General features: G+C 35.7%; 1 protein-coding gene across 1 annotated transcript in view; it reads right to left on the reverse strand.

Annotated features, from left to right (window-relative positions):
- LOC136833467 (diacylglycerol lipase-alpha-like) overlaps positions 1-27,824 on the reverse strand; it is a 213,395-nt gene that overhangs the window by 139,324 nt on the left and 46,247 nt on the right. Inside the window, 1 exon segment of the mRNA XM_067095662.1 lies at positions 12,283-12,384. Within this exon segment, the coding sequence (XP_066951763.1) occupies positions 12,283-12,384 (102 nt within the window).

Below are 27,824 nucleotides of genomic sequence, written 5' to 3' on the forward strand. Positions count from 1 at the left end.
CGTTTCCCGCCACCGCACATCAGAATTTCTTCATATTTCTTACACTTGGATCTTAAGGCTTTGTAGTGACAAGCGTATCCAAAAAAGCGCGAAGAATTCGAGAAAGTTAAGAGGGCATTGTGGCTATTACAATTACATATGTATCTCGTAAAAAGAGATACATATGTAATTTGAATATACATATATATATATATATATATATATATATATATATATATATATATATATATATATATATATATATATATATATATATATATATATATATATATATATATATATATATATATATATATATATATCAAAATTTGAAATTCTTACTTTCATTTCAAATTTACATTTGCAGTTATTGGTATTGTGTAAATACCAGTTTCATGAACTTTGATTTTTTCTCCCCCATACTCACATACTCATAAGATCCGAATTTGGGAATAAAATGAAGAAAGGCTTCGGCCGGGCCAGATTCGAACCTGAGTTAGGACGGACAATGGTTCATGTTATAGCACTCACACGGCCAAGAAATTTAAGAACACATACAGTCAAATTCAAAATCTATCGCCCCTCACTCTTCACACTTTTTCAGTATAGAGATGGTGCTGGTTTCACCTACGTGAGGAAGTTACGATGGACTACTGGATTTAACTTAACGTGTGTAGAAGTTCGTCGCAATCTGGTCGCTTTATAGACATGGATCCGTTAAGTGCTATTTACGTTAAATTTTATTAGGATACTTTTTCATCTACTTACTCAAAAAACAGGTTCCAACATAGCTTTTTTCCACCGATGGCCCGAACTCTTTATTTTTCTCGTTGTGGCGTTGGAACATTTGAAAAGTTTAAATTCGTTAACCGAAGACACCAACACATACTCCAAAAAATTGCTAATCATATATTTAAAGTAGAAACTACTAACATTAACCTGCAATTTTATCCGCAGCGGTAATTTTTTGTTAGTAAGAGAGCACGCATGCGTACGTCTATATCGACTTTTTTTTTTTTTTTAAACACTTTTGTAACTACACAAACACTTTTCTATGGACATAACTTCTTGTGTAAAGTAATCAAAATGGAAATTTCATGAGATGACTTTCAATAAAACATTTTATATCCCAGCAGAGGATATAAAGATTTACGAGGAATGTTCGCAAAACTATTTCATCGTATTTCCAATATTCAATTTTGTAATGGAGATACGGTAGTATGAAATCCAATCCATTTTCGTGTAAACCGAACTTTCCAAGGAATAGCTATGAGCTCGAAAATTCTGTTTATATATATATATATATATATATATATATATATATATATATATATATATATATATATATATATATATATATATATATACACACACACACACACACATATATATATATATATATATATATATATATATATATATATATATATATATATATATATATATTACATAGTTAGGCACATAAAAGGTAAGAAAAACCACAGCCACAATTATCTATTAACTGTAAAAGTATCCTCACCCTCTCTGTAAACCTCATCAGAAGACTTAGCTGTGCAACAAATCCACTCTGTGTACATGCACCAATCACTTTATCTTCCGTTCCATCAGCCGTTTCGCTTCGTCAAGCCAGCACATTCTATGTCTGCCTTTCCTCCTACCTCATAATGCCTCTGAACTACAGTTTTGTTTTAATATACTTCAATACCTCATTCTCTCCACATGACCACACCATCTACGAGCACTTCTCTTACACATGAACAATTGATCTCAACAACTTGCACGTTTCCACTTCTCATTCACATTCAGCAACCACATTTTACTTTCACAAAAGGAGAGTTAGCCTTGCAACTCCTTCATACAGTACAATGCCTGCTTCTGTTCACACTTTTCTCCTCTAACAAATCTTTTGCAAAGAATCTGCTGCCTTTCATGCTTCATATATTCTGTGACTCACCTTCGTACTCAACATTCACACCACATACCTGCGCGAGTCAACTGCTCCTATTCTTCCAGCATTTATACCAATATCTACTGCTGCATCTCCGAGTTATCCATTTACTCCCTAACATTACTCTTGATCATGTTCAATTCTAGCTTTCCGAACTTCATTTACGAACCCTATTCATACCCAACATCTCTGCATATACATCAGTCCTTTTCCTGACTTGTAACATAACTTATCAAAACAAACAGTAAAAAGACACAGAGAGAACACAGCCTTGTTTCAGACTAGCTTTTACACCAAACCATTTACTCTCTTAGAAACATATTATGACAAGTGCTTTCTCCTGTAAGATGAAACTTCTCAGAAAACTTAAAAAATAAACAATTCACACAATCAATTACTCATTTAAATCCCCAGTGTTCTTTTCTATTAGTCTCTCTAACAATTGTCTCACTTTCTCAATCAAAATCATGCAATAAATCTACCTCAGTTTACTTTATTATATCCCTACTATCACTTTTCTTTACACGCACAAATTTTCTTTAAACCTATTTTAATTTAACTTTTTTCTTATCCAGATATACTTTACACATATAGTCAGCCTCTCATTCATAAGATCATCTCCATGGCTCTTAAACTGGCGACTTTCCATTTTTCAAGCTTTTAATTGCCCATGCAGTTTTATAATTACATTAAACTTCCTCCACTCCTGCATTATTCAGAACACTATCTGTTTGTCAGTCTCTCTCTCTCTCTCTCTCTCTCTCTCTCTCTCTCTCTCTCTCTCTCTCTCTCTCTCTCTCTCTCTCTCTTTCTAACTGTATACATATATATATATATATATATATATATATATATATATATATATATATATATATATATATATATATATATGTATACATATACTGTATATCTGAAACAACGGATGTTGAATTAACAAGTGGAGAGAAACTATCCTAAAATCTCTTGAGGAATGCTTAGCGAGCTTATGACGCATTTCCTCATTAAGTAAGGACGGTGTCACACTTTTTCGAAGCATGGGACCTTGTGACCTGACACGGCATGTACGTACGCCGGAAGTATCCAGGTTACGGTGAGGATGTGTGTTTGTGCGTGTCTTTTGGGGCGGGGTCCCGAAAAGTGATGGGATGAAATGGGGTAAAGAGATTCATTGTAAGACCAACCTGGAACTTTACCGCAGGTCTCAAAAGTTAGAGACCTGTGTGTGTGTGTGTGTGTGTGTGTGTGCAGTACTCAGTACTTGAACTGACTGACACACTGTAGTTTGGAGGTAAGGAGCTCACCTATTTACCAAACTCTACTTTGTTTTTGAGTAACGTGCGAGGAATTCTCATTTTTGCATTTTTTTGTATTTTGTTTCCTCCATTTCTGTAATATGTATTTTGTTTTTGAGTAACGTGGGAAGAATTCCCATTGTTTTGCATTTTTGTATTTGAGAAACTAAAAGATCTTGATTGTCTTCTTCATACGTTTCGCTGAGTAAAGAGGTCGAGATTGTATTCAATGGGGGATGAACTAGACCCTGACACATGTTTTGACCTGTGCAAGTTATAAAATATGACTATGCTTTGGGATAGCTTTTTGGGAAACTGGGATCTAACATTTTAAAACCATTGCTCCTTTCTTGCAATTGAGTTTTGTCAAGATTGACGCACATTTTAATATTTTCCGTGCCATTTAGTCATGTTAAATTTTGTTAAATAAATTATTTTGGGTAAAGTGTCTTTCGCTGTAGTCCTATGAGAGAGAGAGAGAGAGAGAGAGAGAGAGAGAGAGAGAGAGAGAGAGAGAGAGAGAGAATGCAGGGTGAATGAGTGCCGGAGTACGGCCAGCAGTCCCTCCGGCTCGGTCATCAGCATGGCTACCACTAGTGGGAAGACGACCCGACTTTCAGTAACGGGTAAGTACCGACGTTACGTCATTTCTGGTAACATACATATATATATATATATATATATACATATATATATATATATATATATATATAAATATGTATATATATATATATATATATATATATATATATATATATATATATATATATATATATATATATATATATATAATATATATATATATAAATATATATATATATATATATATATAAATATATATATATATATATATATATATATATATATATATATATATATATATATATATATAATATATATATATATATATATATATATATATATATATATATATATATATATATATATATATATATATATACACTGTATATTTCATTTAATCGAGATATATAAGACCGCAAAATTATGTAAGGAACTGAGCTAAATTTCTTCATATTCCAATCTAATTGTATTATCCGGGAAAAAACAAAATTCGATTAGACCCGACCACAAAATTCAGGAATATGGCCAAAACGCAGGACTTGCTGGGTCACATAAGCCTGCAGACTGGGAGATTCAATCAGACGAGAAATCCATCAATCCGTCAGCAGAAAAAAAGGCAGTGCCCCCAGGAGTCATCAAAATGATTTCCCCGGACCAATGTCTCGTATGAAATGGTATCAGCGAGGTCTCTTTTTCTTTACATTTCATAAGATATCTGACAAATGAATGCTTCTCTCTCCTTATCCATTCCACAATGGCATAAGGCTTCTAAAGTAAACCCCCTATTTTGGAGACAGAACATGAACTGATGAAGGAATTTCCGGAGGGGCATCCCGAAATTTTGGAGAAATCGACCGTGTGACCGTCAGCCGGTAATCAGTTGCATGACAAAAGAAGCTCTCCACTATGTGTATGAAACTGTTCCTTCAACACTTACAGTGAAACTGCTGAACTCTCAAACCATAGTGAGAGGAAATGAATAAAAATAAACATACACGAATGTAAAAACAGTTAATATGTTTTATAGAGTAAACAGGGTCTTATTTCTTCTTTCCTAAATCATATGAAAGAATAATAGAAGATCTCTGCACAGAATTTACACAAAAAATGAGTAACTTGTATCATCAATTGCTGGTAACCTACATTTGCTTTGGTTTGGGAAGAACTGAAAACATGAGGAAGTTTGTATTTAAGTACACAAAGAATACGGAAAACCGATAACGAATAAATATAGGTGACGGAATAAAAAATTTTTATAACCCGGGTTGTAAAATGCAATTTTACAGATACATATACAGTATATGTATTACATAAATACACACATACACACACACACATATATATATATGTGTGTGAGTGTGTGTGTGTGCTTGCGTGTGTGTAAAATCATATTTTAAGCATGACGGTAATATAATCTGGAGCCGAGACGTAAGTACAAGCACTTGGTACGCAAACTGACGTTATGTAACCTAAGTACTTTCATTTTTAATAATTATAGATGTAGAGCCAGAGGTAAAAGAGGCTGGTCTGTTCTCGATGTGTGCCTGTGATTTCGTAACTGTAAAACAGCGTTGTTTTACAGCAGAAAATATATAAAATGGTATGCATTGAGTTTTATTAGCATACACACGTATATATACATATATGTATATATTATATACATATATGTATATATATGTGTGTATACATATGCGTATATATATACACATATATATGTATACACATATATGTTTATACATAAATTATATGTGTATATATACACATGTATATACATACACACACATTTCATCTAACCAGCTATTGCCAGAATGTGTGATAGACCCACCCCGTGATTAAGTAAATGCGCTGCTACTTCAATTAATATTTATCATATCAGGTTATTCATTTCACATTCTACATTCATTTTAATTTATATGTATACAAACATACGCACTCACATACATGCACCCACACACATAACCTGATATAAATGTTAACTGAACTAGCAATGCATTTACTTAATCACTGAGTGGATCTATCACACCTTATTCTGACAAAAGCTGATTAGTTGAAATGTTTATGCCGATCGCTGGACGGGTCTTGTTGTGAGAAGGAAGCCATCTAACCAGATCACGGCATTCCAAATGAGGCTGATTTACTTAAACTTTTGGTAACCACTGGCTCTCTGATAGCATAAGATAATATATTACTTTTGTGGAGTAGCAAACACAGGAAGGATGGAGACGAAGATATCTCCAAATTTGATACAGTATTATCTGTGCACAGAGACTCGTGTTATATAAAAATGGTCTTAGATTGAGTTACGTATAAAGCCTGAGTTTAGCGAGAGTTGAGGCTCTTACCCCACAAACGACGCCAGTTCTTGACCCATTCCGGATCGATGCTGAAGGCAGCTGCAAGTTCATTTCTCATTTTGGTGAAGCACATTACAGCAACAAGATCAGCATCATCTGCATACTGTACCGCTTTATTTCTAGACCAACAATCACGCCGCAAGTGAAAAGTAAAAGTGACAAGGAAGAGCACCATTCAAAATGGGTGCAGGTTCGCTCAAACCACTGGTAAAAATCCCTGTTGTCATTATTAAAAATAAACCTTCTAAACGAAATCAGTTACATACCCTTCAATACCAAAATTACAATGTTTACGTAAGAGCCTTTAGATGGCAATCTTAGAACACAATGGAAGGATGGAAACTGATCAGTAACTATGACAATCAGAACATATAAACTTGTGGAACATGGATTATATTGTACAAATAGGTAGGTAAAATACTACTAGAAGATAGTAAAAATAACATGTGCTAAATTTGGGAAAAGATCTCCAAGCATCCCTTTGAAGAACAATGGGAACTCCATATGGTGCTCCCTCACACCAACTGTCTGGGTTTTGTAAGAGTTTTAATTGTCCTATGAAAAAAAGCATACTTCGTGAGACGTGGTTCAGGATGACAAGTATCACGAAAAAAAGGGATTTCAACCGAATCCTGTTTAGCCTACAAGGACCTACAAATCAGCTTCAGATGTGCTCTCAAGACCTAAGCTGACAGATGATGAAAGATGAACTTGAACAGACACAGGATAGCGGGAGAAGGACAAGGAATATAAAATGTTTGGGTACCCAGTGGATCTTTCTTTGCAGAACTTATATTACTTAACTCGTCTGTGTTGGTACCAAATTCCTATGGATCTTACGAGCAAACATGGAAATACAAAGGATAAAAATTGGATAGAGTAGCAATACGGGCATTTTTAAAAAAGAGAGCTCGGTAAACTCTTTAATAATTTATCAGTTGTAAATATTACCGCGCAGGGTGGTGCTTTTTTTTTTTGAATGGGTTGATCTGATTCATGTTTCCAAGAGAATGAGGAAATGTATGAATTAAAAAATAGGTGAAAAAGATGGTACCATGTAGCGCCTGGAGCGCGTTTCGGAAATATGATCTAGGTTACATGCTTTATTGGTCTGCAATATCAAAGCTCTATAGAACTAACGAGTGGACATAGGATACATAGGGAGAATCAGACCCTTTGACGCACTAAGAGAAAAATTTGTTGAGAAATGATAGCCTTTACATATGTGGGGCACGTAATAGCTCCCTTGGAGAGGAGGATAACTGGCTTACATATACAAAGAACTTTCTTTAGAAATGATCAGTGTCATGGATGATAAGGATATCATATATCTTTGTGTAGTGGTAACTTTTCATTTGAATTAAAATAGAGTGATTCAGAGCATATTTAAAAAAAACACAAGTAACTACAAAGGAGAGGCAAAGGACAACTAATATTGCTACTTTCATATATGCATGGCCAAAGAGATAGGAGTGGTCAAGCCAAAGTTAAAAAGAGGAGTATGTACAAACAACGCAGGGGAAATGTATTTCAGTAATCAAGAACAAAACTGCTCATAACTCAGGTTGCAAGACACTCCCAAAGTGTCATAACTGGCACTGCACAAAAGGAATTGGTAGGGAAAAGTCATGGTATACATTACAAACAAGAAAGAGTGGCGAGAGGACCAAAAGAAGGGAAATATTTCATTCTGATAAGAAGGATTAGCAGTAAAGGAAAGACAAAAATTAATGGATGCATGGTCAATAGGTTGTGAGAGGGAGTCTGGTGTTGACTATTTGTTTCATCACTAAAAAAAAATAAAAAGGTGAGTCTCAAAGCCGCCCACATTAGCAAAGTTGAAATGGAGCTAATCAAAGTCTGTTCGTTTGAAGTCTCCCGTATAATGAACATCAGCAAAATAAAAGATAGCAAAGATTTATGACGAGAAGACTGTAAAAACCATGTTTGTAAAGCTTTGAGAAAAATAGCAGAGGCAGAAAATAACAATTAAACTTAAAAGAACTATTTTTAGCTGAATAACATCAAAGAAAGGAAATTCAAGATCCTACAGTTAACTCGTGACCACAAAATACACAGTTACAATTGAAACATCCAAAATTTCCAATGATTTCTGGACAGTCTAGTTAAAATTACTGAACTGCGTTTCAGAGACAAGTAGGTTGGTTAGAGTAAGTGCTCATTTTCGTTCTTTAACTTATAACTACGAAGGTGGTAAAGAGGTAGTGTCATAGGCCATAGGCGGACCCAGTGCTATCACGGATCAAGTTCCTTATCTCAGACTCTACCGAACAGACTTGAGTTTCCTTTGAAGTTATACCACAGCAGGCGCCTAGTGTCCTGCCGAACTTCCTACATTAAAGCGCACTAACTGCAAAAATTAACAAACAGGTTAACACGTGAGCCTAAGAAGCATTTATACGTACCACGCTATTCTGTAAACATTAGTCCTAAGAAAATAACTTATTCTAAAAGATCACACGTACACGACTCCTAAAAGGACTTTGAGAACATAAAAACACACAAAAGACAGACCAATATGAAACACGCCCAGACATTTTCATCAGAAAAACGTTAAGTATACCTTAGTTTAACTAGACCACTGAGCTGATTAACAGCTCTCCTAGGGCTGGCCCGAAGGATTAGACTTATTTTACGTGGCTAAGAACCAACTGGTTACCTAGCAACGGGACCTACAGCTTATTGTGGAATCCGAACCACATTATACCGAGAAATGATTTTCTGTCACCAGAAATAAATTCCTCTAATTCTTCATTGGCCGTCCGGAGACTCGAACTCGGGCCTAGCAGAGTGCTAGCCGGTAACTCTACTGACTCGTCCAACGAGGAGCTATTTTCATCAGAAGCCCATCACAACAATGACAACTACAAACTCTTAGTAAAAAGCTTTCGCTCTATCAAAACCTCAAAACGGAGAAAAAGGCCCAGGTCCTGTGGCACCAGCACAGGAGCCAAAAACATTGCAACTAGAACAATCGAATATCAATTGAAAGTTCCCCTAAAAAACTTTGAGGTTTGCCCCGACGATTTCTTTCCAGAATTCAATCACGTGAACTGTTGACTGACGACACAGTAAATGCACTGTAAGGGTCCTCCAGAAGGACCTTCTCAAACAATTCCTGAAGTCCGAAGAAAATTTTCACTCTCGTTACAGAATAAACACTAGTGTAGTGGAAAGGATGCACTCGTTGGGATTTTTCTTTAATGGTTAAACCACCGTGGATAGTGAAAAAGAAAAGTCATTTTCAAGAAGAAAAATCTATTAGTTACTAAGGCAGAGGAGAGAGAGAGAGAGAGAGAGAGAGAGAGAGAGAGAGAGACTAACTGTTATGTAACTAACTTGGAAAAAAAATCCAATATCGTATAATTAGGGCATTCGCTTTATAATAGTTTCCGTGTATTTAAGGATCGACTGCCTGAAATAAAAACAGATCTTATCATCTGTAGGTTGTGATTTAGGAATGATCCAATTTCAAGTCCCCCCACCTCACTCTCTCTCTCTCTCTCTCTCTCTCTCTCTCTCTCTCTCTCTCTTAAATTTCCTAATATCAGGTGAGAATTTCACACTTCCCTTTCCAATCTCCGTTTTCTCTTCAATCATCATTTTATTTTCTCTCCTCTTTCCCTCTCTCATTTAGTATCAAATAGCGTTCTCATTTTCATACATACACACACACACGAACACATGGACACACACATACACACACGACACACACACACACACACACACACACACACACACACATATATATATATATATATATATATATATATATATATATATATATATATATATATATTATAATATATATATATATATATATATGATGATGATGATTATAATCGCTTTTGTACGTGATTCATTTATCACACATTACCATGTAAGTAAAAATAAGAGACGGGGTGTAGGTCCTGACCAGTTTCGACTTTCTTTCCAAGCCACTGGAAATAAAGTTGAAACCGGTCAGGACCTACACCCAGTCTCTTATTTTTCACCTGTTGTAATGTGTGAGATATACATATATATATGTATATATATATATATATATATATATATATATATATATATATATATATATATATATATGTATGTATGTATATATTATACTCGTATGTGTGGAAAGTACTTCGATTTTAACTCCGAAAACATTTTACTAGCCCTGAAGACCTAAGTTTCAAATATATAGAAAGCTTAAATATAAAATAATTACGTACATTTGCACACACACTCACATATATATATATATATATATATATATATATATATATATATATATATATATATATATATATATAAAATATATATATGTCATTGTACTCGTATGTGTGGAACGCATTCGGATTTTAATTTCGAAAACATTTTTCTTACCCTGAAGACCTAAGTTTCAAATATTTAGAAAATTTTTAAAATATAAAATAAGTACGTATATTCACACAGAATCAAAATACGTGGACAAAATCCAAAGTCAGTAGAATCCCCAATAAAGGAATTCAACTATATTTAGATCTTGTACGTATGTTGTAATTATAAGTGGTTATAGGTACTTAAAATATCTAAGTATTTATTTTATTTTTAAAACGATATTGTCTATTTATCCTTAAACAAAAGAAGTTAATGTTAGTTGCTTCCATCACGGAGTTGAAAGTTTATTTTACTTGACCTTCAAAGTGAGAAGTACTATATAAGTTCATGTTAGTTAGAAGTATCAGTTTTAGTCGACTTCCATCACAAGAGGGGTTGAAGCTACCTTTCGCTGGGTTCAAGCATGCAGTATGGTATAGGGAATATCTAGCATTTAGGGCTATTATTATTATTATTATTATTATTATTATTATTATTATTATTATTTCAGCAAATGAAACTTATTCACATGGAACAAGCATACTGGGGCCAATGACTTGAAATTCAAGTTTCCAAAGAATGTTGATTTCAACCTCCCACCGCAGACCCCACACTGTAGCAGTAACTGATCATGATACAAAGCCAGCGTTTTTCATTGCCCTTGGGGAGACGCGACCCCGCGACATTTGAGTGGCGTACCGTAACACTAACCATTATACCAGCGGACCAGCTAGTAAGATAATTAAATTATACAATCCTGAACTGCATGCCGTAATACTGCACAGTCTGGGGGTTACTTGTGACTTCTGGTAACAGTCATGAATCACTAAGTTAAAATGAAGCGAAGGGCATCCCTTCGTGTGGTAACCCGGGCTACCCGTTATAAGTTATCCCTTCTAGGACATTTAAGAAATACCTTAGGATGAGGGGCAAGATTTTGTCGGAGGTTGAATAAAACATTCGACTGCACTTGGTCTTTGTTACTATGAAATATGCGTCATTTTGCGAAGAATGTTCAGTCGGGTTTAAGAGAAATTTGTTAATTCACTACACGAGTTCTGAGAATCCTTGGCACTGTATGGAATATCCTTGATAAGATCCTTGTGAATAAATAGATATAATAAGATTCAAAATATAAAAGCCAAAATAATAATAAGAATATTAAACATGAATCAATAATAATAATAATAATAATAATAATAATAATAATAATAATAATAATAATAATAATAATAATAATAATATAATATAAAAACTGAACCTGCTGGTAGGAGGGAGAAAAGGCAAATGATAGTGTAGGTGAAGCAAGGAAGGTAGCTAGGCATATGCAAGAGATGTTACAGAGATGCTCATCACATATGAAATCTGCAGAATAACGACCTACACCAACTCTCCTGAACGCTCTTCAGCAGAAAATCTTGGTGGTTACATTCTCTTATGTAAAACAGTCTTTCTAACAATCATTCTACTCCCTTAATTGAGGATAATAATTTTATTCCCAAACAGAATGCCCAAACACAATGTTGCCCGGGTAGCTCTGTGGGTATAGTTCACTCAATCGCACTTACAATCTCATCTACGATCATAATGTATGTTCTTGTATTGACATACAACAATTTACTAATAAAAGACAACATACATGCGAAAAGAGATCAGCGAATCAGTCGAGAGTGAAGAAGCAATCAAAATGTCTTTACAAATAGCGAAAAGATTATTTTGAGTACAAGACGTCTAAGTAATAAAACTTGTTTGAAGTTTTACTTACCAAGAATGGCGTCTTTAGCAGTCTGTGATGTGCATGTCTGATAGTGTTGGCTTAACCATACCACGCCTAGGATAACCCACACCAACTCGGCCAGCAGTATACCTGGAATATTGAGAAACAAAACAAATAAACACCACAACCCTAGTTAGTTTTTTCGACAAAGTGGCTTTAACTGTAAATGAAAACGTTGAGAACAATTAACAGTATGCCAGGCACAGCACAGGAATTATAAGATAACTAGAACTCAAGAAATGGAGAGAAACCTATTTCCCTTGAGAACCTGAAATATCAAGGGAGAATTAAAAGCGATACAGTTCGTTGTCTAAATTATGCACATGTCTTGTGTGTGTGTGTGAGAGAGAGAGAGAGAGAGAGAGAGAGAGAGAGAGAGAGAGAGAGAGAGAGAGAGAGAGAGAGAGAGAGGCTGTTAAATATTTACTAACAGGAGAGTGGGTAGGCTCTAAAAGATTAACTTAGCAGCGAAGCGCGGCCAAACAAACCCGAAAGGGAAGTTTCTAAAAAAGAACTCGAACGTCGATGAAAATTTCTGAGTAATTACTGAGAATCAAGAAGAAAATAAACCCCCAACATTTCTTATTATCATTAATATTCCTGCACCGCACGCAGGAATATTTTACTAAATATGATGTGTAATTCTAAATTCCGCCGCATCCAACACATCTTTTAATTCGATTACACTTCCCATTCGCTGGGAATGAAAATCAACTCAATTACCTGCTTCTAGTGGGAAAAATAACCAACTTTCAAACCAAAATTGCCGCATTATTTTTAGCATCAAGAGGCGACTACGAAACGGAACGATCTCGAGCGAAATACCAACCGAAGGCCGAGGTAAAAGAAGACCTGGAAAATTCTCCGACGTCATTTTTGAAAGCCAAATAAAAACAACTAAAAAGCGCAATGGAAGTAGAAATATATTTCACGGAACAAATTAGAGCGCGAGATAAAAGCGGTTTCCCCGACACTCGATCATCTCATTTAATGAGTTAGGGCATCAAAGGACCCAATTCCAGCTTTTTATGTCTCAGCGAAGATAACTCTTGGCCAGGGGAGCAATGGTATATTATCATCATTTACAAAATACACTTATTCATCATCATCATTACCTCGTACTCAATATACACAAACACGCCCCCTATACTGTAGGTATAAGTGAAAAGGCATGTATGGATGTGACTACAGGTTGTCCATAAAACCTCTTTCCAGTTTAAAAAATATATTACAAAAGCAAATGACGAGACAAATTTGTGGAAATTATTACAAAATGAGGAGTAAATATTGAAGTCTTTTGCTTTATTTAATACACCTCTATATGGGCACCACTAGCTGCACGAAGCACATCAAGACGGTACTCGATTTCTTGCCATGTTCTCTGTAGCATAGCCTCATCAATAGTGGCAAAGGCGTCAATGATCCTTTGCTTGAGATCAGTGATGAGAAGTCCAAGGGAGTAATATCTGGTGAACGAAGTGGCCAGGGAAGTGGGCCATCCCTTCCAATCCACCGGTCTGGAAATGTTTGATTTAGGAACCCACGAACATGCAGTCCCCAATGTGGTGGTGCACCATCTTGCTGGAACATGATGGTTGGTTGAAGGTCATCTAGTTATGGTGCCACATATTCAGTCAAAACATCTGCAGTAATTGATGTCTCGTCGAAGAAAAATGGACCAATAATTCGATCGTACATAATCCCACACCACAAATTCACCTTTGAACTATCTCGGTGACGTTTTCTAGTCACATGAGGATGTGCTCACCCCCAGATTCTCACATTATGTGTGTTAGTTTCCCTGAAATGTGAAAATTTGCCTCATCACTAAAACTTGGTTGAGAAACGTTTCATCCTCAGAAATTTGTTCCTGCATGTTAACTGCAAACTCTTTTCATCTTGGTTTATCATTTGGCTCGAGTGCCTGTATGAGTTGCACTTTGTAAGCGTAAAATCGAAAGTTCTTGTATAGGACTTTGTGCACTGTTGAACATGGTAGCTGGAAGTGTCTGGCAGCAGAGCAGATGGACTTTGTAGGAGAACGATCAAAGGTTTGTCTTATACGATTGATGTTTTCCTCAGATTTTCTTGGTCGTCCACTCCTCCCTTTATCCAACATTATCCCTGTCTCCATAAATTTCTTGTGCCATGCACAAACTGCCGGACGTGACGGTGGATCTCTTCCATACTTAGTTCTGTAGTTTTGCTGAGTCTGCACATCTGATTTTGTTTCAATAAACCATGAGACACAGGAGTAGCCATTTTTTAAGGGTTCATTTAACAGTACCTCTTTCATCAACAAGGTACCTGAAATACACAAATGCAATGTGCTTAAAAACTTTGATAAATGCTGGTACATAGAACAAATTTGATTAAGATATCTCAACAGTGGCTTCTGTACTTTATTTTTTTAGAAATTTTAAAGAGACTTTATGGACACCCACCCTACACACACACACACACACACACACACACACACACATATATATATATATATATATATACATATATATATAATATATATATATATATATATATATATATATATATATACTATATATATATATGACATAACCCTAGCTGACTAACTGCACCCAGGAAAACTGAATGACAGTCTACGTGTAGGGAAAGGGGAGGGGAAAGGGGAGGGGAAGGGGAGGGGGAGGAGAGGGTGAGGAAGAATGGTTTGTGTTGACGGTCCGACTGCCAGTTCTACGTTTTTCACACAAATGTTCACCCTCCAAACAGTCGCGGGCGAACTGACAGGTATTACTGTGGTGACTGCCCCTTTTATCCAGGTATTACTGTAATATCTGTCCCTTTCATCCAGGTATTACTGTGATGACTGTCCCTTTTATCCAGGAATTACTCTGATGACTGTCCGTTTTATCCATGTATTACTGTTGTCTGTCTGTCCCTTTTACCTAAGTATTACTGTGGTGACTGTTCCCTTTATCTAGGTATTACTGTGCTGTCTGGCAACTTTAACCAGGTATTACTGTACTGTCTGTCACCTTTAACCAGGTATTACCGTACTGCCTGTCCCTTTTATCCAGGTATTACTGTGGTAACTGTCCCTGTTATCCAGGTATTACTATGCTGGCTGTCCCCTTTAACCAGGTATTACTGTGTTGTCTGTCCCCTTTAACTAGGTAGTACTGTGTTGTTTGTCCCCTTTAACCAGGTATTACTCTCCTGTCTGTCCATTTTACCCAGGTATTACTGTGGCGAGTGTCTCTGTTATCCATGTATTACTATGGTGACTGGCCGTTTTATCTAGGTATTACTGAACTGTCTGTCCCTTGTATCCAGGTATTACTGTGCTGTCTGTCACATTTAACCAGGTGTTACTATGGTGACTGTCCCTTTTATCCAGATATTACTGTGCTGTCTATCCCATTTATCCAGGTATTACTGTGGTCACTGCAAAGCTCAATAATATATTTCTATAGTCTCAAGTACATGAAATGAGGTACGATAAACCCGTAGAGTTTATTTACCAAATAAGTTGCAAAGGAAGGGGAGGGGGCGGGGGTACGGGTTTGAAACTTACCCTATTATCTAAGTTAGGTCAAATGATGGCCACATGCCAAATTTTGTCTAAATCGGTCACACAGTTCGAATTTCTATAGCGCACAAAGTTACAAACTTACATACAAACATTCATATATATATATATATATATATATATATATATATATATATATATATATATATATATATATATATATATATATATCTCATGAGTCAAGAGGGCATTATGGCCATTACAATCAAAATTACTTGGTTTGTAAACATCATTTCTGACCAACCTGTTGGTATGCTATGTATACCAAGCATTTTGAGCTACCCAATATTCGAAAGCGAAAGCTCTGTAACCTACACACACAATTTGGGACATTTCGTCTTAACTTAAAGTGTTTCTGTTGAATTAAATGATGAATTATGTACCTGGGAGTTAGCAGACCACGGAGGGTGGCTGTCATGGGAGAAAACGACATGGAGCTCAGCTAGCAACCTCGGCACAAAATATTTGCTGAATTCAAGTGTGTGTGTGTGTGTGTTTGTGTGTGTATGCGTACATATGTGTTTCCTGTGCAATGGATTCATCCAGGTTCTGAATTTAAAGGATGTAAATAGCACTAATGGTTCTCTCAATCTATATTTTATTGGGAATACACCTAAATACATGCTGGGAAGTCTCTAACAAGTCTATTAAAATGAAAAGCGAATTATCGTCTTTTTGAGCGCTTCTTAGCCGCTTCCATGCATACATATGTGTCTTGTGTGTGTGTGTGTGTACATATATATATATATATATTATATATACATATTTATATATATATATATATATATATATATATATATATATATATATATATATATATATATATATATATATATACATACAGAAAAACAAACGCGATGAACATAAATTGCCTTTTATATTCGTTCAATGTGAAATTCAAAAATTTCACATGCTATTTAATAACTATCACACTTTCTGTTGTAACGATATTATCACGAAAGACTTTGAAGCTTCATGAACACATACATCATCCATCGTTATACAAGTAATAATAATAATAATGACATTAACAATATTTGTTATACTATTCATTTTCTTACTACCAATAAAGTGATTAGTATTAGCAACAATATTAAAATTTTTTGTCTGATACCTAAGGCGTTGGCCAAATACTCATGAATCTCAGCTGAGATCCTTGTAACTATTTCTTTCTTTAAATTGTGATACTTAAACTGCTTTATATGACGTGCGAGAGTCAAGTCAGTGCGACTCAAACTTTCTCCCCCCGTGTTTCGATGCAATGTAAACGGCGAAAAACTTAACTGATTTTAGTTTTGTTCTTACAACATGGTAGTTTCCATCTCTCAAGAGAGAGAGAGAGAGAGAGAGAGAGAGAGAGAGAGAGAGAGAGAGAGATTTTCATTCCAAATAAGGCTCCGTTAACAAGGCTACTAATGCAATAAAAGCTACGACGCACCACAAAATACGGATTAAAATTGCTGGGACGTAAACCGGCTCATCTGCCTTACATTTCAAAATCTTCACCGATGCACATTAGCATGTGAATAACGGATTCATTCTTTCGAATAAAGAAAATGAAACCTGAATACTATTTCTATGAAGTTCCCTGTCAAGATAGAATAATTCATACATAATTTTCATTCTTTAACAACGACAATTAGCATACAACCAATTCCACTCCTACTTTTTACAGTTTCAACTTCAGTTGACAAGGTAAGAGGAAATACGGAAACTTTCTTTCAAGACCTCGTTAACGACAGGGAGCGAGCCGTCTCTGAAGTCGATAGAAATTAAATGTATACAAAGAGAGAATAAAGAGTGTGTGTGTCCGGAACATCGAAATATACAAAATAGGTTCTTAATGTCTGAGTGAAGTATACAAATTCACAGAGGTACAGTTATGTGGATGCAACGTATGCAACAGCAGTCCCGTGCTGGCGAGACATTACTGCCAGACGGGCGAGTTTTGGTTATTACATATCATGCATAATACATAAAGGAGTAACATACATTTAAAACATTAGGGAGGCATATGCATGGACTAGAAATATAAAAAGAACGTAATGCATACATATATATATATATATATATATATATATATATATATATATATATATATATACATACACACATACACACATACATATATATATATATATATATATATATATATATATATATATATATATATATATATATATATATATATATATATATATATATATATATATATATATATATATATATATATATATATATATATAAAGGTTCTTACATCATAATGAATATGTCTTTTAAGTGCCTACAGGGAGGACGAAAGGAAGGAAGATATTAAGAAGGGCGTGGCAGCCGATCGAGACTACAGTCTACCCCAAAGCCAAATCAAAGTCCTTCAAAAGAAGGCATCGTGCTTACCCCATACAAATGGGAAAACCAGCACGTTAAAAAGAAGAAGAAGAATTCACTTTCAAATAAATCCACTCAAGGAAGACAGAACAGAGGGAGCGAAGTAGCGACGACGTAGAAACTAATCCTGTTTGGTGACTGAACGACAGAAAAGTTACTCTACTAAGAAGGATCTTTTGAAGGATTCCTTAACGAGGGATTTCCTTTGAGGAATTTCCTCCTGCACTTTTTGTTTCCTATTTTTTTACTAACAAATAGTTGTTGTTGAGAAAAATGACATCCGTTAGTAGAGAGTAGCAGAGGCATGTCGGACGTCGGAAGTTGAGCGCAGGCTATTAGAAGCAATGAGTGATGGCGTGATGTGTGTGTGTGTGTGTGTGTGTGTGTGCGTGTGTGTGTGTGGATAAATGAATATCTGCGTTATTGCAGCATGTTGGTATTTCAAGTTACCAGCAAGAAAACCGAAAGATGCGATTGTAATATTCACACAAATTCATTCAGCTAGCTTTGAGCGGATCTCTGTTCAGCTTTCTGATCGCTGTCGAAAGAGAGGACTAGCGTCCAATCAAACGGTCGACTGTAAAGCTTCATTTTCCAGAAAGCAAGTTAACCATCACAGGATGCCAATTATGCTGATAAAAGTAATTTCACAGTATTTATATTCAAGAATTTCTTCAGATTTCCTTTATCGATGCTGTGACGAAACATTCCTTTAATCGGCTTACCCTGCATCCCATAAAAATCAACTTCGGGCAAAGTGGTCTTTTTACGTAATCGGGGCATAATCTGAATTTTTTTTTTTTTTTGCAAAATACCGCCGACGATTTAAAGGAAGATAAAAACTACAAACAACGATACTGAGCCTGAGACCTAATTAGGTTGATGCTAATAAAGATAAGCTAAGAGGACGCCAATGCAATTTAGTTCCGATGTGAGAATATTAACACAAGAGCCACTTGCCAAGAGATCTCAAGGTAAAAGGAATTTCCACAATTCATTTAAACTTTCGAAAGAAAGTGGTCTAGAAAAAATAAATGAATAAAAATAACCCTAGTACGTTCAGGTGGGTGATGCCGGATGTAGAATTAAATTACAGAAGGGGGGGGGGGAGAGGAAAGAGTGAAGGTGAACAGATTCGAACGTAATTGCTGGAGAGGGAAATAATGAAGTCGCAAAAATAATGCTGTTTCTGCATTTCAGGCCAAAAGATCACAGGTCAATATGATGTACCTCTCTCTCTCTCTCTCCTTACTTACGTAACTATCTTTCTCTCTTATTGGAAAGATACGGAATATGATTTAACTTCTGCATATTGATCTGAGTCAGTCACTCGACCCTTCCTAAATCGCGGGTGAAAATGCTTAAAACGATTCTCCCAAGAGACAAATAATGTTATCATGAAAGCTGCATTAAATCAGAAAACTTGAACGAAAAGCCAAAATAAGCGAGAAGTAACGGCAATTTGTACCCTCTGCTGCCGGGGACAGAGAACCAGCCAACTTTAAGAGTGACTTTTTAAGTGAAAGACGTTTTCCTCTGTCAGCTGTTCTTTCCGCCTTCTGAAGCAAGCGCGAGGTTAATAGCTCTTTGTGGACGTCAAAGCATCATCTGGACGCTCCAGGATCCCTATGTTTAACGACAGTGGATTTCACAACGCTCTCTCCTTGGCCATCGACCTGCATTACTTTGCTTAAGATAAGGCAGGATAATGGCTTTCAGTGTCTGCTTGCGCGCCTGCTTGTCGTTTGCAATTTGGCACGGGAAATGCACCACCGTTTTACCTTCGCATTCCAGGTTTATGTCTCCATTCCATTTTCATTCTCGGCCTTAATTATCGCGAGAGGGAACCATTACTTTAATGACGTCAAACGACCCATTTACTCCCTTTTATGTTCCAGATAACAAATACAGAAGCACAAAAGCGAAAGCCTCAAAAATATTATCGTTCTGCACGATGCTACTCTCAAAGGGCAAAGGTCGTGCATGCATGCAGTTCTCTCTAGGGAGAGAGTATCAATGAAAGCTTCTGTTTTCGGCGAGAGAGAGAGAGAGAGAGAGAGAGAGAGAGAGAGAGAGAGAGAGAGAGAGAGAGAGAGAGAGAGAGAGAGACTTTCAACCTTTTCTATCTACGTCATGATACGAACAAGTACGTTTTAATTACCATTTACTACCATGTATTCTTACAAGTTTTCGACTTGGTGATTAACCAAAAGAGGAAGAAAATAGCCATATCTTTTTATCAGTCATTAAAGCACACAACTTGCTCTTTTGACCTTTTTTTTTTTTTATAAAACACATGTAAAAATACGCCTGAACAATAAACACTACAGTCGAATAACGTCAAGCTCTAGGACGCATAAATATTTGTACTTCCATTACATATATACCTTTCCATCACAACGATAAACGAAAAAGAACTACTCACAAACACCACTTTCTCTGATAAATATACAAACTCTTGTAAACACAGAAACGGATCTCACTTTGCAAAGATTGTATTTGTGTCCTTCAAATAATCACATCACAAAATCACATTCATGAGGTAAGCAAAAGTAATGTGCAAACATTAAAGCCTAAAAACAGGGGGAATGTGAAAGCATAAGGTATACTTCTCAAGTTATTCAAGTCAAGTTGTCTTTATTATCGCTATCACACACTAAACCTTTACCAGAATTAAATTTCTACAAAGGACGACCATTTATAGAGGCAAAGTCCATATTTATCTAACTTTTTTTTATCCTGCTCTGCCTTTTAGCGGAAACTGAACAATTTTTCATAACTTTTCAAGGAACTTTATTTTCTAGAACGGGGCGGGTCTAGTTAGTTGCCCGATCAAAATCCATAAATGAGAACTTTCAGCAAAGTGGAGGTTAAACATTTCTAAATATCAGGGATATTTTTTCGTTTATCCGTGTGAATAAAAGCATATACTCCATGTACACCTAAAAGGACACCTGAAAAGACAAAAAGCCCTATCAAAAGGTGTTTTCTCTCTCTCTCTCTCTCTCTCTCTCTCTCTCTCTCTCTCTCTCTCCATCAGTGACACTTAAAAATACTTGGTGAGGGTGATATCGCCCTGAGCTCATGATGCACAGGAGCCAATGGGCAGTGATGGGTTTGTCTGAATTATGAACAGGAAAAAAAGTCTAGATTTAAAACCGCGAGAGACTTAATGCATTGTGTATTCAGAATTTCGAAACGGCTGAGCTCTAGTGTGTGTTTTAATTTATAATTTACGTCCTGAAAACATAAATTTTGAATTATTCGTTGAACATACTCATCGGGATCCACGCTCACGTCACAAAAACAATAAAGTTATGAATAACAAATTTACATTTCAGCACTGTGTACGAGGCAAATGAACACATAATAATAATTACGTTGTGATACAGCAATACGGATCAGGTGATTGAAATAACCCTCTTTTAACTCCCTTAAGCAATCATGGAACCTTCACGATACATATAATCATCTCTGACTACATAGGTTTGATTCACCGTTAGAGAAATGTTCGTTCGGGGGGGGTTTCTGATAAGCATATGACCATAGGCATCCGGATATTAATACTTCTCAATCGCCCCCTCTAAAGAAAAGGGGACTTTTCATACTTAATTCATTTCTTCCTTATTTTCGCTTCTACCAGAGGTTGACAAGGTGGTTGGCGTCTAATTTAGTCTCTTTTCACGTGAAAATAAGACCTTTGAAAATGAAGGCCATTATGTCCTCCGACAGCTTTTATACTGAGAGAGAACCGAACTGGCTTTATTTACCACAGCTTCGAGACTCTCAGTAATTATTCTTTTCAAAATTACTCTATTTCGGGCACTCACGATCATAGTCTTTGCGAATCCAGCTCACAAAAATTAGCCTCAAAATATAAGTTGTTCCTGCAATTCCGCCAAGGTCAGAGTTCCGAGTCCTTAATAGAATGAGAATGGGATTTATTCCGTCATCAGCTTGTTGACTAGTGCACTAAAATTTCTCTGTCTTAAATTTCTCTTTTTATTTCATAGCCCAATGAATTCCTTTTTCTTTGTATTGGATAACTGTTAATGAAAGACCACGTCTTTAAGGATAGCGAATGAAATTACTGTCAAAGATGCGATGGAACTTATTTCAAAGGTTTTACTAATTCCCCCGATATCTGCAGTTGGAGTGTCTCATAATAACATTTATTATTACCTGGAAATCTCGAGTGGTTACCGTTGACCCTTAAGCGTATTATGATATAAGAGATAAGAGTAGCAATTATAGCTTTCAATCGATCAAGGGTGTAAAAACAACAATCGTCAATAAGAACCCGGAATGCGACATCAAAATGCGCATTGAAAATAAAAGGAATACATACTAGTGAAATGAATTTTGGATACCTGGAACAAACAGAAGTGAGGATGCTAACAGACACACTTCGAGGCACGTCTGTGGAAAAAAGATAAGGTAGAACTCACTTCCTCTCATACACGCGATCCATACAACTATGGCCTGTCAGTAATAGCAACGTCACATACCTACGGCATAATACCACTATTATAACTATGTCTCTGGATGAAAAGGTCAAACCACAGTTTTTCCGAACTCTTAATACAATATGAAAACATCGTATAGCCTTTCATAAAACAGAACTAAACCCATAATGAAAAATCATCACGAATCCCAAAGCAAGTTTAGTTGGAAAGATATATAGGCTATATTATGGTTTCATACAACGTGCCGAAAAAAAAAAGAAATCTGGGGTACGGAATGTACACAGTATGTGTACCGGAAAAAACCGTACAAAAAGACCGTTGTCACCTCTACCATGACGCCTCCATGATGCCCAAAAGAAATTTTAAATGGCGCATGTTTTTATCACTTTGTTTTTAAACGAGCGGAGCTTTGAGAAAGGTTCATTAGTAACAACGAGGGAATATTGTAGGAAAAAGAGCTGAAATGTGCCAGGGACATAATTTCCATCCTTTCTTCACAAGACTCAATTTAGCCAGGTTTTTAGGTTGACCTTATTTGCATAATATTATTTATGCTTCCCTCCTTTCGTCGCTCTGCTCTGCCATCTGTAACAGGGCGGGGCGAGGCAAGGAAAAACACACACACACACACACACACAAACAAATACACACACACATATTTATTATATATATACTGTGTGTGTATATATATATATATATATATATATATATATATATATATATATATATATATATATATATATATATATCTTAATTCCTCTGTCTCACTAATGAAGGGAGTGACACAACTTACTAGGCTGTGTGTGCCAGTCTTTTGTACCAAGTGTGTGCATATATGTATATGCATATGTGATATATATACCAGGTGTTTCAAAATTAGAGGCCCCCCTCCAAAGAACAAATGGAAAATTATGAAGTTTTCTGCTATAGTCTATCTCCAAGTACATTATTTTAAGTTTCTATTAGGCTATTTTTCATATTACATTTCTTGTATTTTCAGTCTGAGTGACGGAGTTAGATACAGACATGGCTAACGACTTGGACGAAATCAGATGGATTGACCGAATCCGGGCTATAACCTTCAGAGAGGCCAGGGATGTTGGCGTATCCTTCATTTCACGTTCCTAGATAGCTAAATACATTAAAAGACATGAATCCTTCGTTAAAAGAAACTGGAACAAAAATCCATATGACTGTCATCGCGAAAAGAGTGAGAATCTTGGAAGGCCTAAAGTCCTTTCTCAGGAGTCAAAAGACATCATAGCTGAGGCAGTGGGTAGACCAAGAAAGTCTTTACGTAAATTGGCGCTTGAACTAGAAACAAAAAGGGGAAAGAAGAGAAGTTATGGTGCTGTATGTCGTGAGTTGAAAAAATCAGGTGTCAAGCCATTTCATGTTATCAGCAAGCCCAACATCATTCAGCAACAGAGAGAAGACCGTGCATGGTTTTGTGGTTCGTTTCTTAAAGATTGGGATGAAGCTGACTTTCTCCATGTTGCCGCATCAGATGAATTCTTCATTTACACAGTCAGGAAGCCAAATCATAAAAATGACATCATTTGGGCTGCAAAGTTGGATGATATCAGCGATGACGTGCGCTATCGCCAAGTTGTGAATAAACCTGAATGTTTGGGAATTTTTCTCTGTTTCACAGCCAAACAGTTAATGTGGATCATCAAAGAAAAAGGACAGTCATGGAATGGCGAATACTTCAGAGAAACTGTGCTTACTGGTGGAGTATTTCCTTTCCTCAAAGATCCTGAAAATGTGTTATCTGTTGAAGAAGTCACATTTTTGCATGATAAGGCACCATGTTTCATGGCTCTTCAGACACAGGAGCTGCTTCGAAACAGTGGTATCGATTTCTTCTCGTCAAGTGAATTTCCAGGTAGCTCCCCTGACCTTAATGTGTGTGAAAACATTGGTAGTATCGTAAAGGATCATGCTGAAGTGCGCACAGTGAACTATGATGGTATACCAAGCCTCGACGACCTGCAAAGAGAGGTGACCGAAGTGCTCAGGGAAATGGAGTTTGAGTCTCAGCTTTTTGCGATTTGCTGAAATCATACCCTCAAGATTGCAGGCTGTGGTACAGGCAGATGGAGGCCACACAAAATATTAAATACTCAGAGAGAAACTTAAATAAATACCTGCTCTGAATTACTTTTGCTTTTGTCCATATCAATTTTAGTTTATGCTGCAGAGGGGGCTCTAATTTGAAACACCCTGTATGTATGTGTGTATATATATATATATATATATATATATATATATATATATATATATATATATATATATATATATATATATATATATATATATATATATATATATATATACATATGTATATATACATGTGTATATGTATAGTCATATTCATATGTATATGAAAAAATAATGACTGCTTGCGATACTGGGTCTACGGAAAACTGACCAGGGCTTGAGTTCAAATTTCTCCCTATTCAAGACAATAATATCACACTTTCATCAACATTTCTCTGGATAAAGTCACTGAATTCTATGGCCTGAATTAAGTCAAAGCAATATTTGTTAGATCACTGAGACTACATTTTTATAGTGACTGACTCTTACACATACCTTTAGAGGTGTGGCTCAAATAAAATAAAAAATAGTTAGTACAACATAACTTATTAGCAGTTTCGTCCACTTTTAATACATTCATCTTCTACTCACTCTGGGCTACATAATTCGCAGACTTCAAGTACTGAGAATGTATATAAACTTGTATTTTCAGCGTAAAGCCATTAGGTTCTAAAAAAACATATAAAACATATTTCCATCATGGCCTTTGCAGGCTTCCTGAATATAGGAAACTGAATTTTGCTAGGCCCTGTAAGGGACAAAACACCTAAGCATTACTGGCTCCATCATTTTTTTTTTTTGTGAAAATATTTTGGACTGGATCAAGGAATTCATGAGGGCAAGAAAATCCTCAATAATGAAATTTTCTTTGAGAATTACCGGGACATCAGACACATTAATATAACTAATCACTTGAGGTATCAAAACTGAGAAGATCAGCTTTATTTATTATGTGTATATATGTATGTATATATGAAATTTTTTATCACACCGTGATTTATATACAATCATGAAGCTACAGATGTCGCTTAATATCAAATTCACGCTACCTCGGGAACATCTCCGATGGAGAATTGTCGCCGAAGGGGAATTTATATAAGTGGTAAATGAATTGGTATCGTCGCGTCTACTAGAGTCGCTGAATAAGTTTCGTGTCAAGGGTTCGTGTCCCGACGATACCAATTCATTTATCACTTATATAAATTCCCCTTCGGCGACAATTCTCCATCGGAGATATTCCCGAGGTAGCGTGAATTTGATATTAAGCGACATTTGTAGCTTCATGATTGTATGTATATATATAATATATATATATATATATATATATATATATATATATATATATATATATATATATATATATATATATATATATATATATATATGAGACTTTCTAATAAAATGTTCCTTTGAAAATAAATGTCTTTACTTTAATACACAAGCAAACAAATTCAGTAACAGCATTGTTTGAAAGATAGTAATTCATAGGAATGTTAGGTATCCGCAAAATAGTCCAATAAGTTATTAACAGTCACTCTGGTAAATAATGAAATTATTTACCAGAAATTAACTAATTTCTACATACATCCATATACACGTACAAAATTTATATATACATACATACACATACATATATGTGTGTATGTGTGTATGTAAGTATAAGTGATTCACGAAGATATGGAACGTTATGAATGTATAAATAAAGGCAAATGCCACGAAGAAAAAATGAAACAACGGAGTGGTTGCTAGGCCAGAGGACCGTGTGTCGAAAGGCCTAGCAACCACTCCGTTGTTTCATTTTTCCTTTGGCATTGTGGCATTTATATATATATATATATATATATATATATATATATATATATATATATATATATATATAGACACAAACAAACACACACGGACACACACACACACACACATACATATATATATATATATATATATATATATATATATATATATATATATATATATATATATATATATATATATATATATGTGTGTGTGTGTGTGTGTATGCATATGTATTATTGGAGAAATCACTCTGTACAGAAAGCGGAAGCGTTCATCAGAAACTAAGGTAACCCCCTCCCAACAGCCATCTCTCAATTAAATCATGAAATCATAATTATATGGCGGTGTCTTGATCCTCGAATTCTGTTGGCAGACACAAAGTTATTGACTTAACTATGGCGGCTACTGAATACTGTCCTTAAATCAGGAGAGTGATATAGTTTGCAACGGTCTGGGTTTCCTTTAAAGACAGAATTTCTGCTGACTGGGTGTGCCGTTGAACTTTTGCCTTTATATTCATAAACTTTACACTCGGCAATGATGCCAAATAAGAAGAGGGTAAAATTTGAATAGTAAGAAAAAATTACCTCTCTTCTTCACCTTCTCAGCCAGCCTGGCAACTGTCTCAGTTCCATTCAGCGAAGCTTAGACGAGATGCAGACACAGGGGAAAAATAATGCCTACAAAACTTTTTCATATCTCAATATCCCAAGTCTCTCAAATTCTTATCTTTCGGGGATATTTCCTACGAGTCAGCAGCGAACCGAATTCCTTCTATACGAGAGCGAATTTTGGAGTCTTTGTTCTCCACAACCAATTTGGGCCAGTGATACCGCAGTACGAGAAATTCTACTGTTCCTTATCTCTTCCTGTTCAACGTGCTTTAACTCTGTTTATTTCTGTTTGATCGTCGCAAACAATAGTCACACTGCCTCTGTTCTGGGAGCTGTTTGTTCGGAACCTTTTTCAAAATTGCATATTCAGCATCGATCTCGGTATTCAACTTAGGTATATTTGCCATCAAACACAAATCAACATGAAATGCAGTCAACTTATCTATAATCATGCATTAAAGAAATTTCAGCTCACTGAATAAAAACTAACCAAATACTGTATGTATATATATATATATATATATATATATATATATATAAAATCATCAATGAAGGGCAGAGGACACACAGATATACAAGCTGACTTTATTCCAACGT

This window comes from Macrobrachium rosenbergii, chromosome 51, assembly GCF_040412425.1.
Source record: "Macrobrachium rosenbergii isolate ZJJX-2024 chromosome 51, ASM4041242v1, whole genome shotgun sequence".
Classification (NCBI taxonomy): domain Eukaryota; kingdom Metazoa; phylum Arthropoda; class Malacostraca; order Decapoda; family Palaemonidae; genus Macrobrachium; species Macrobrachium rosenbergii.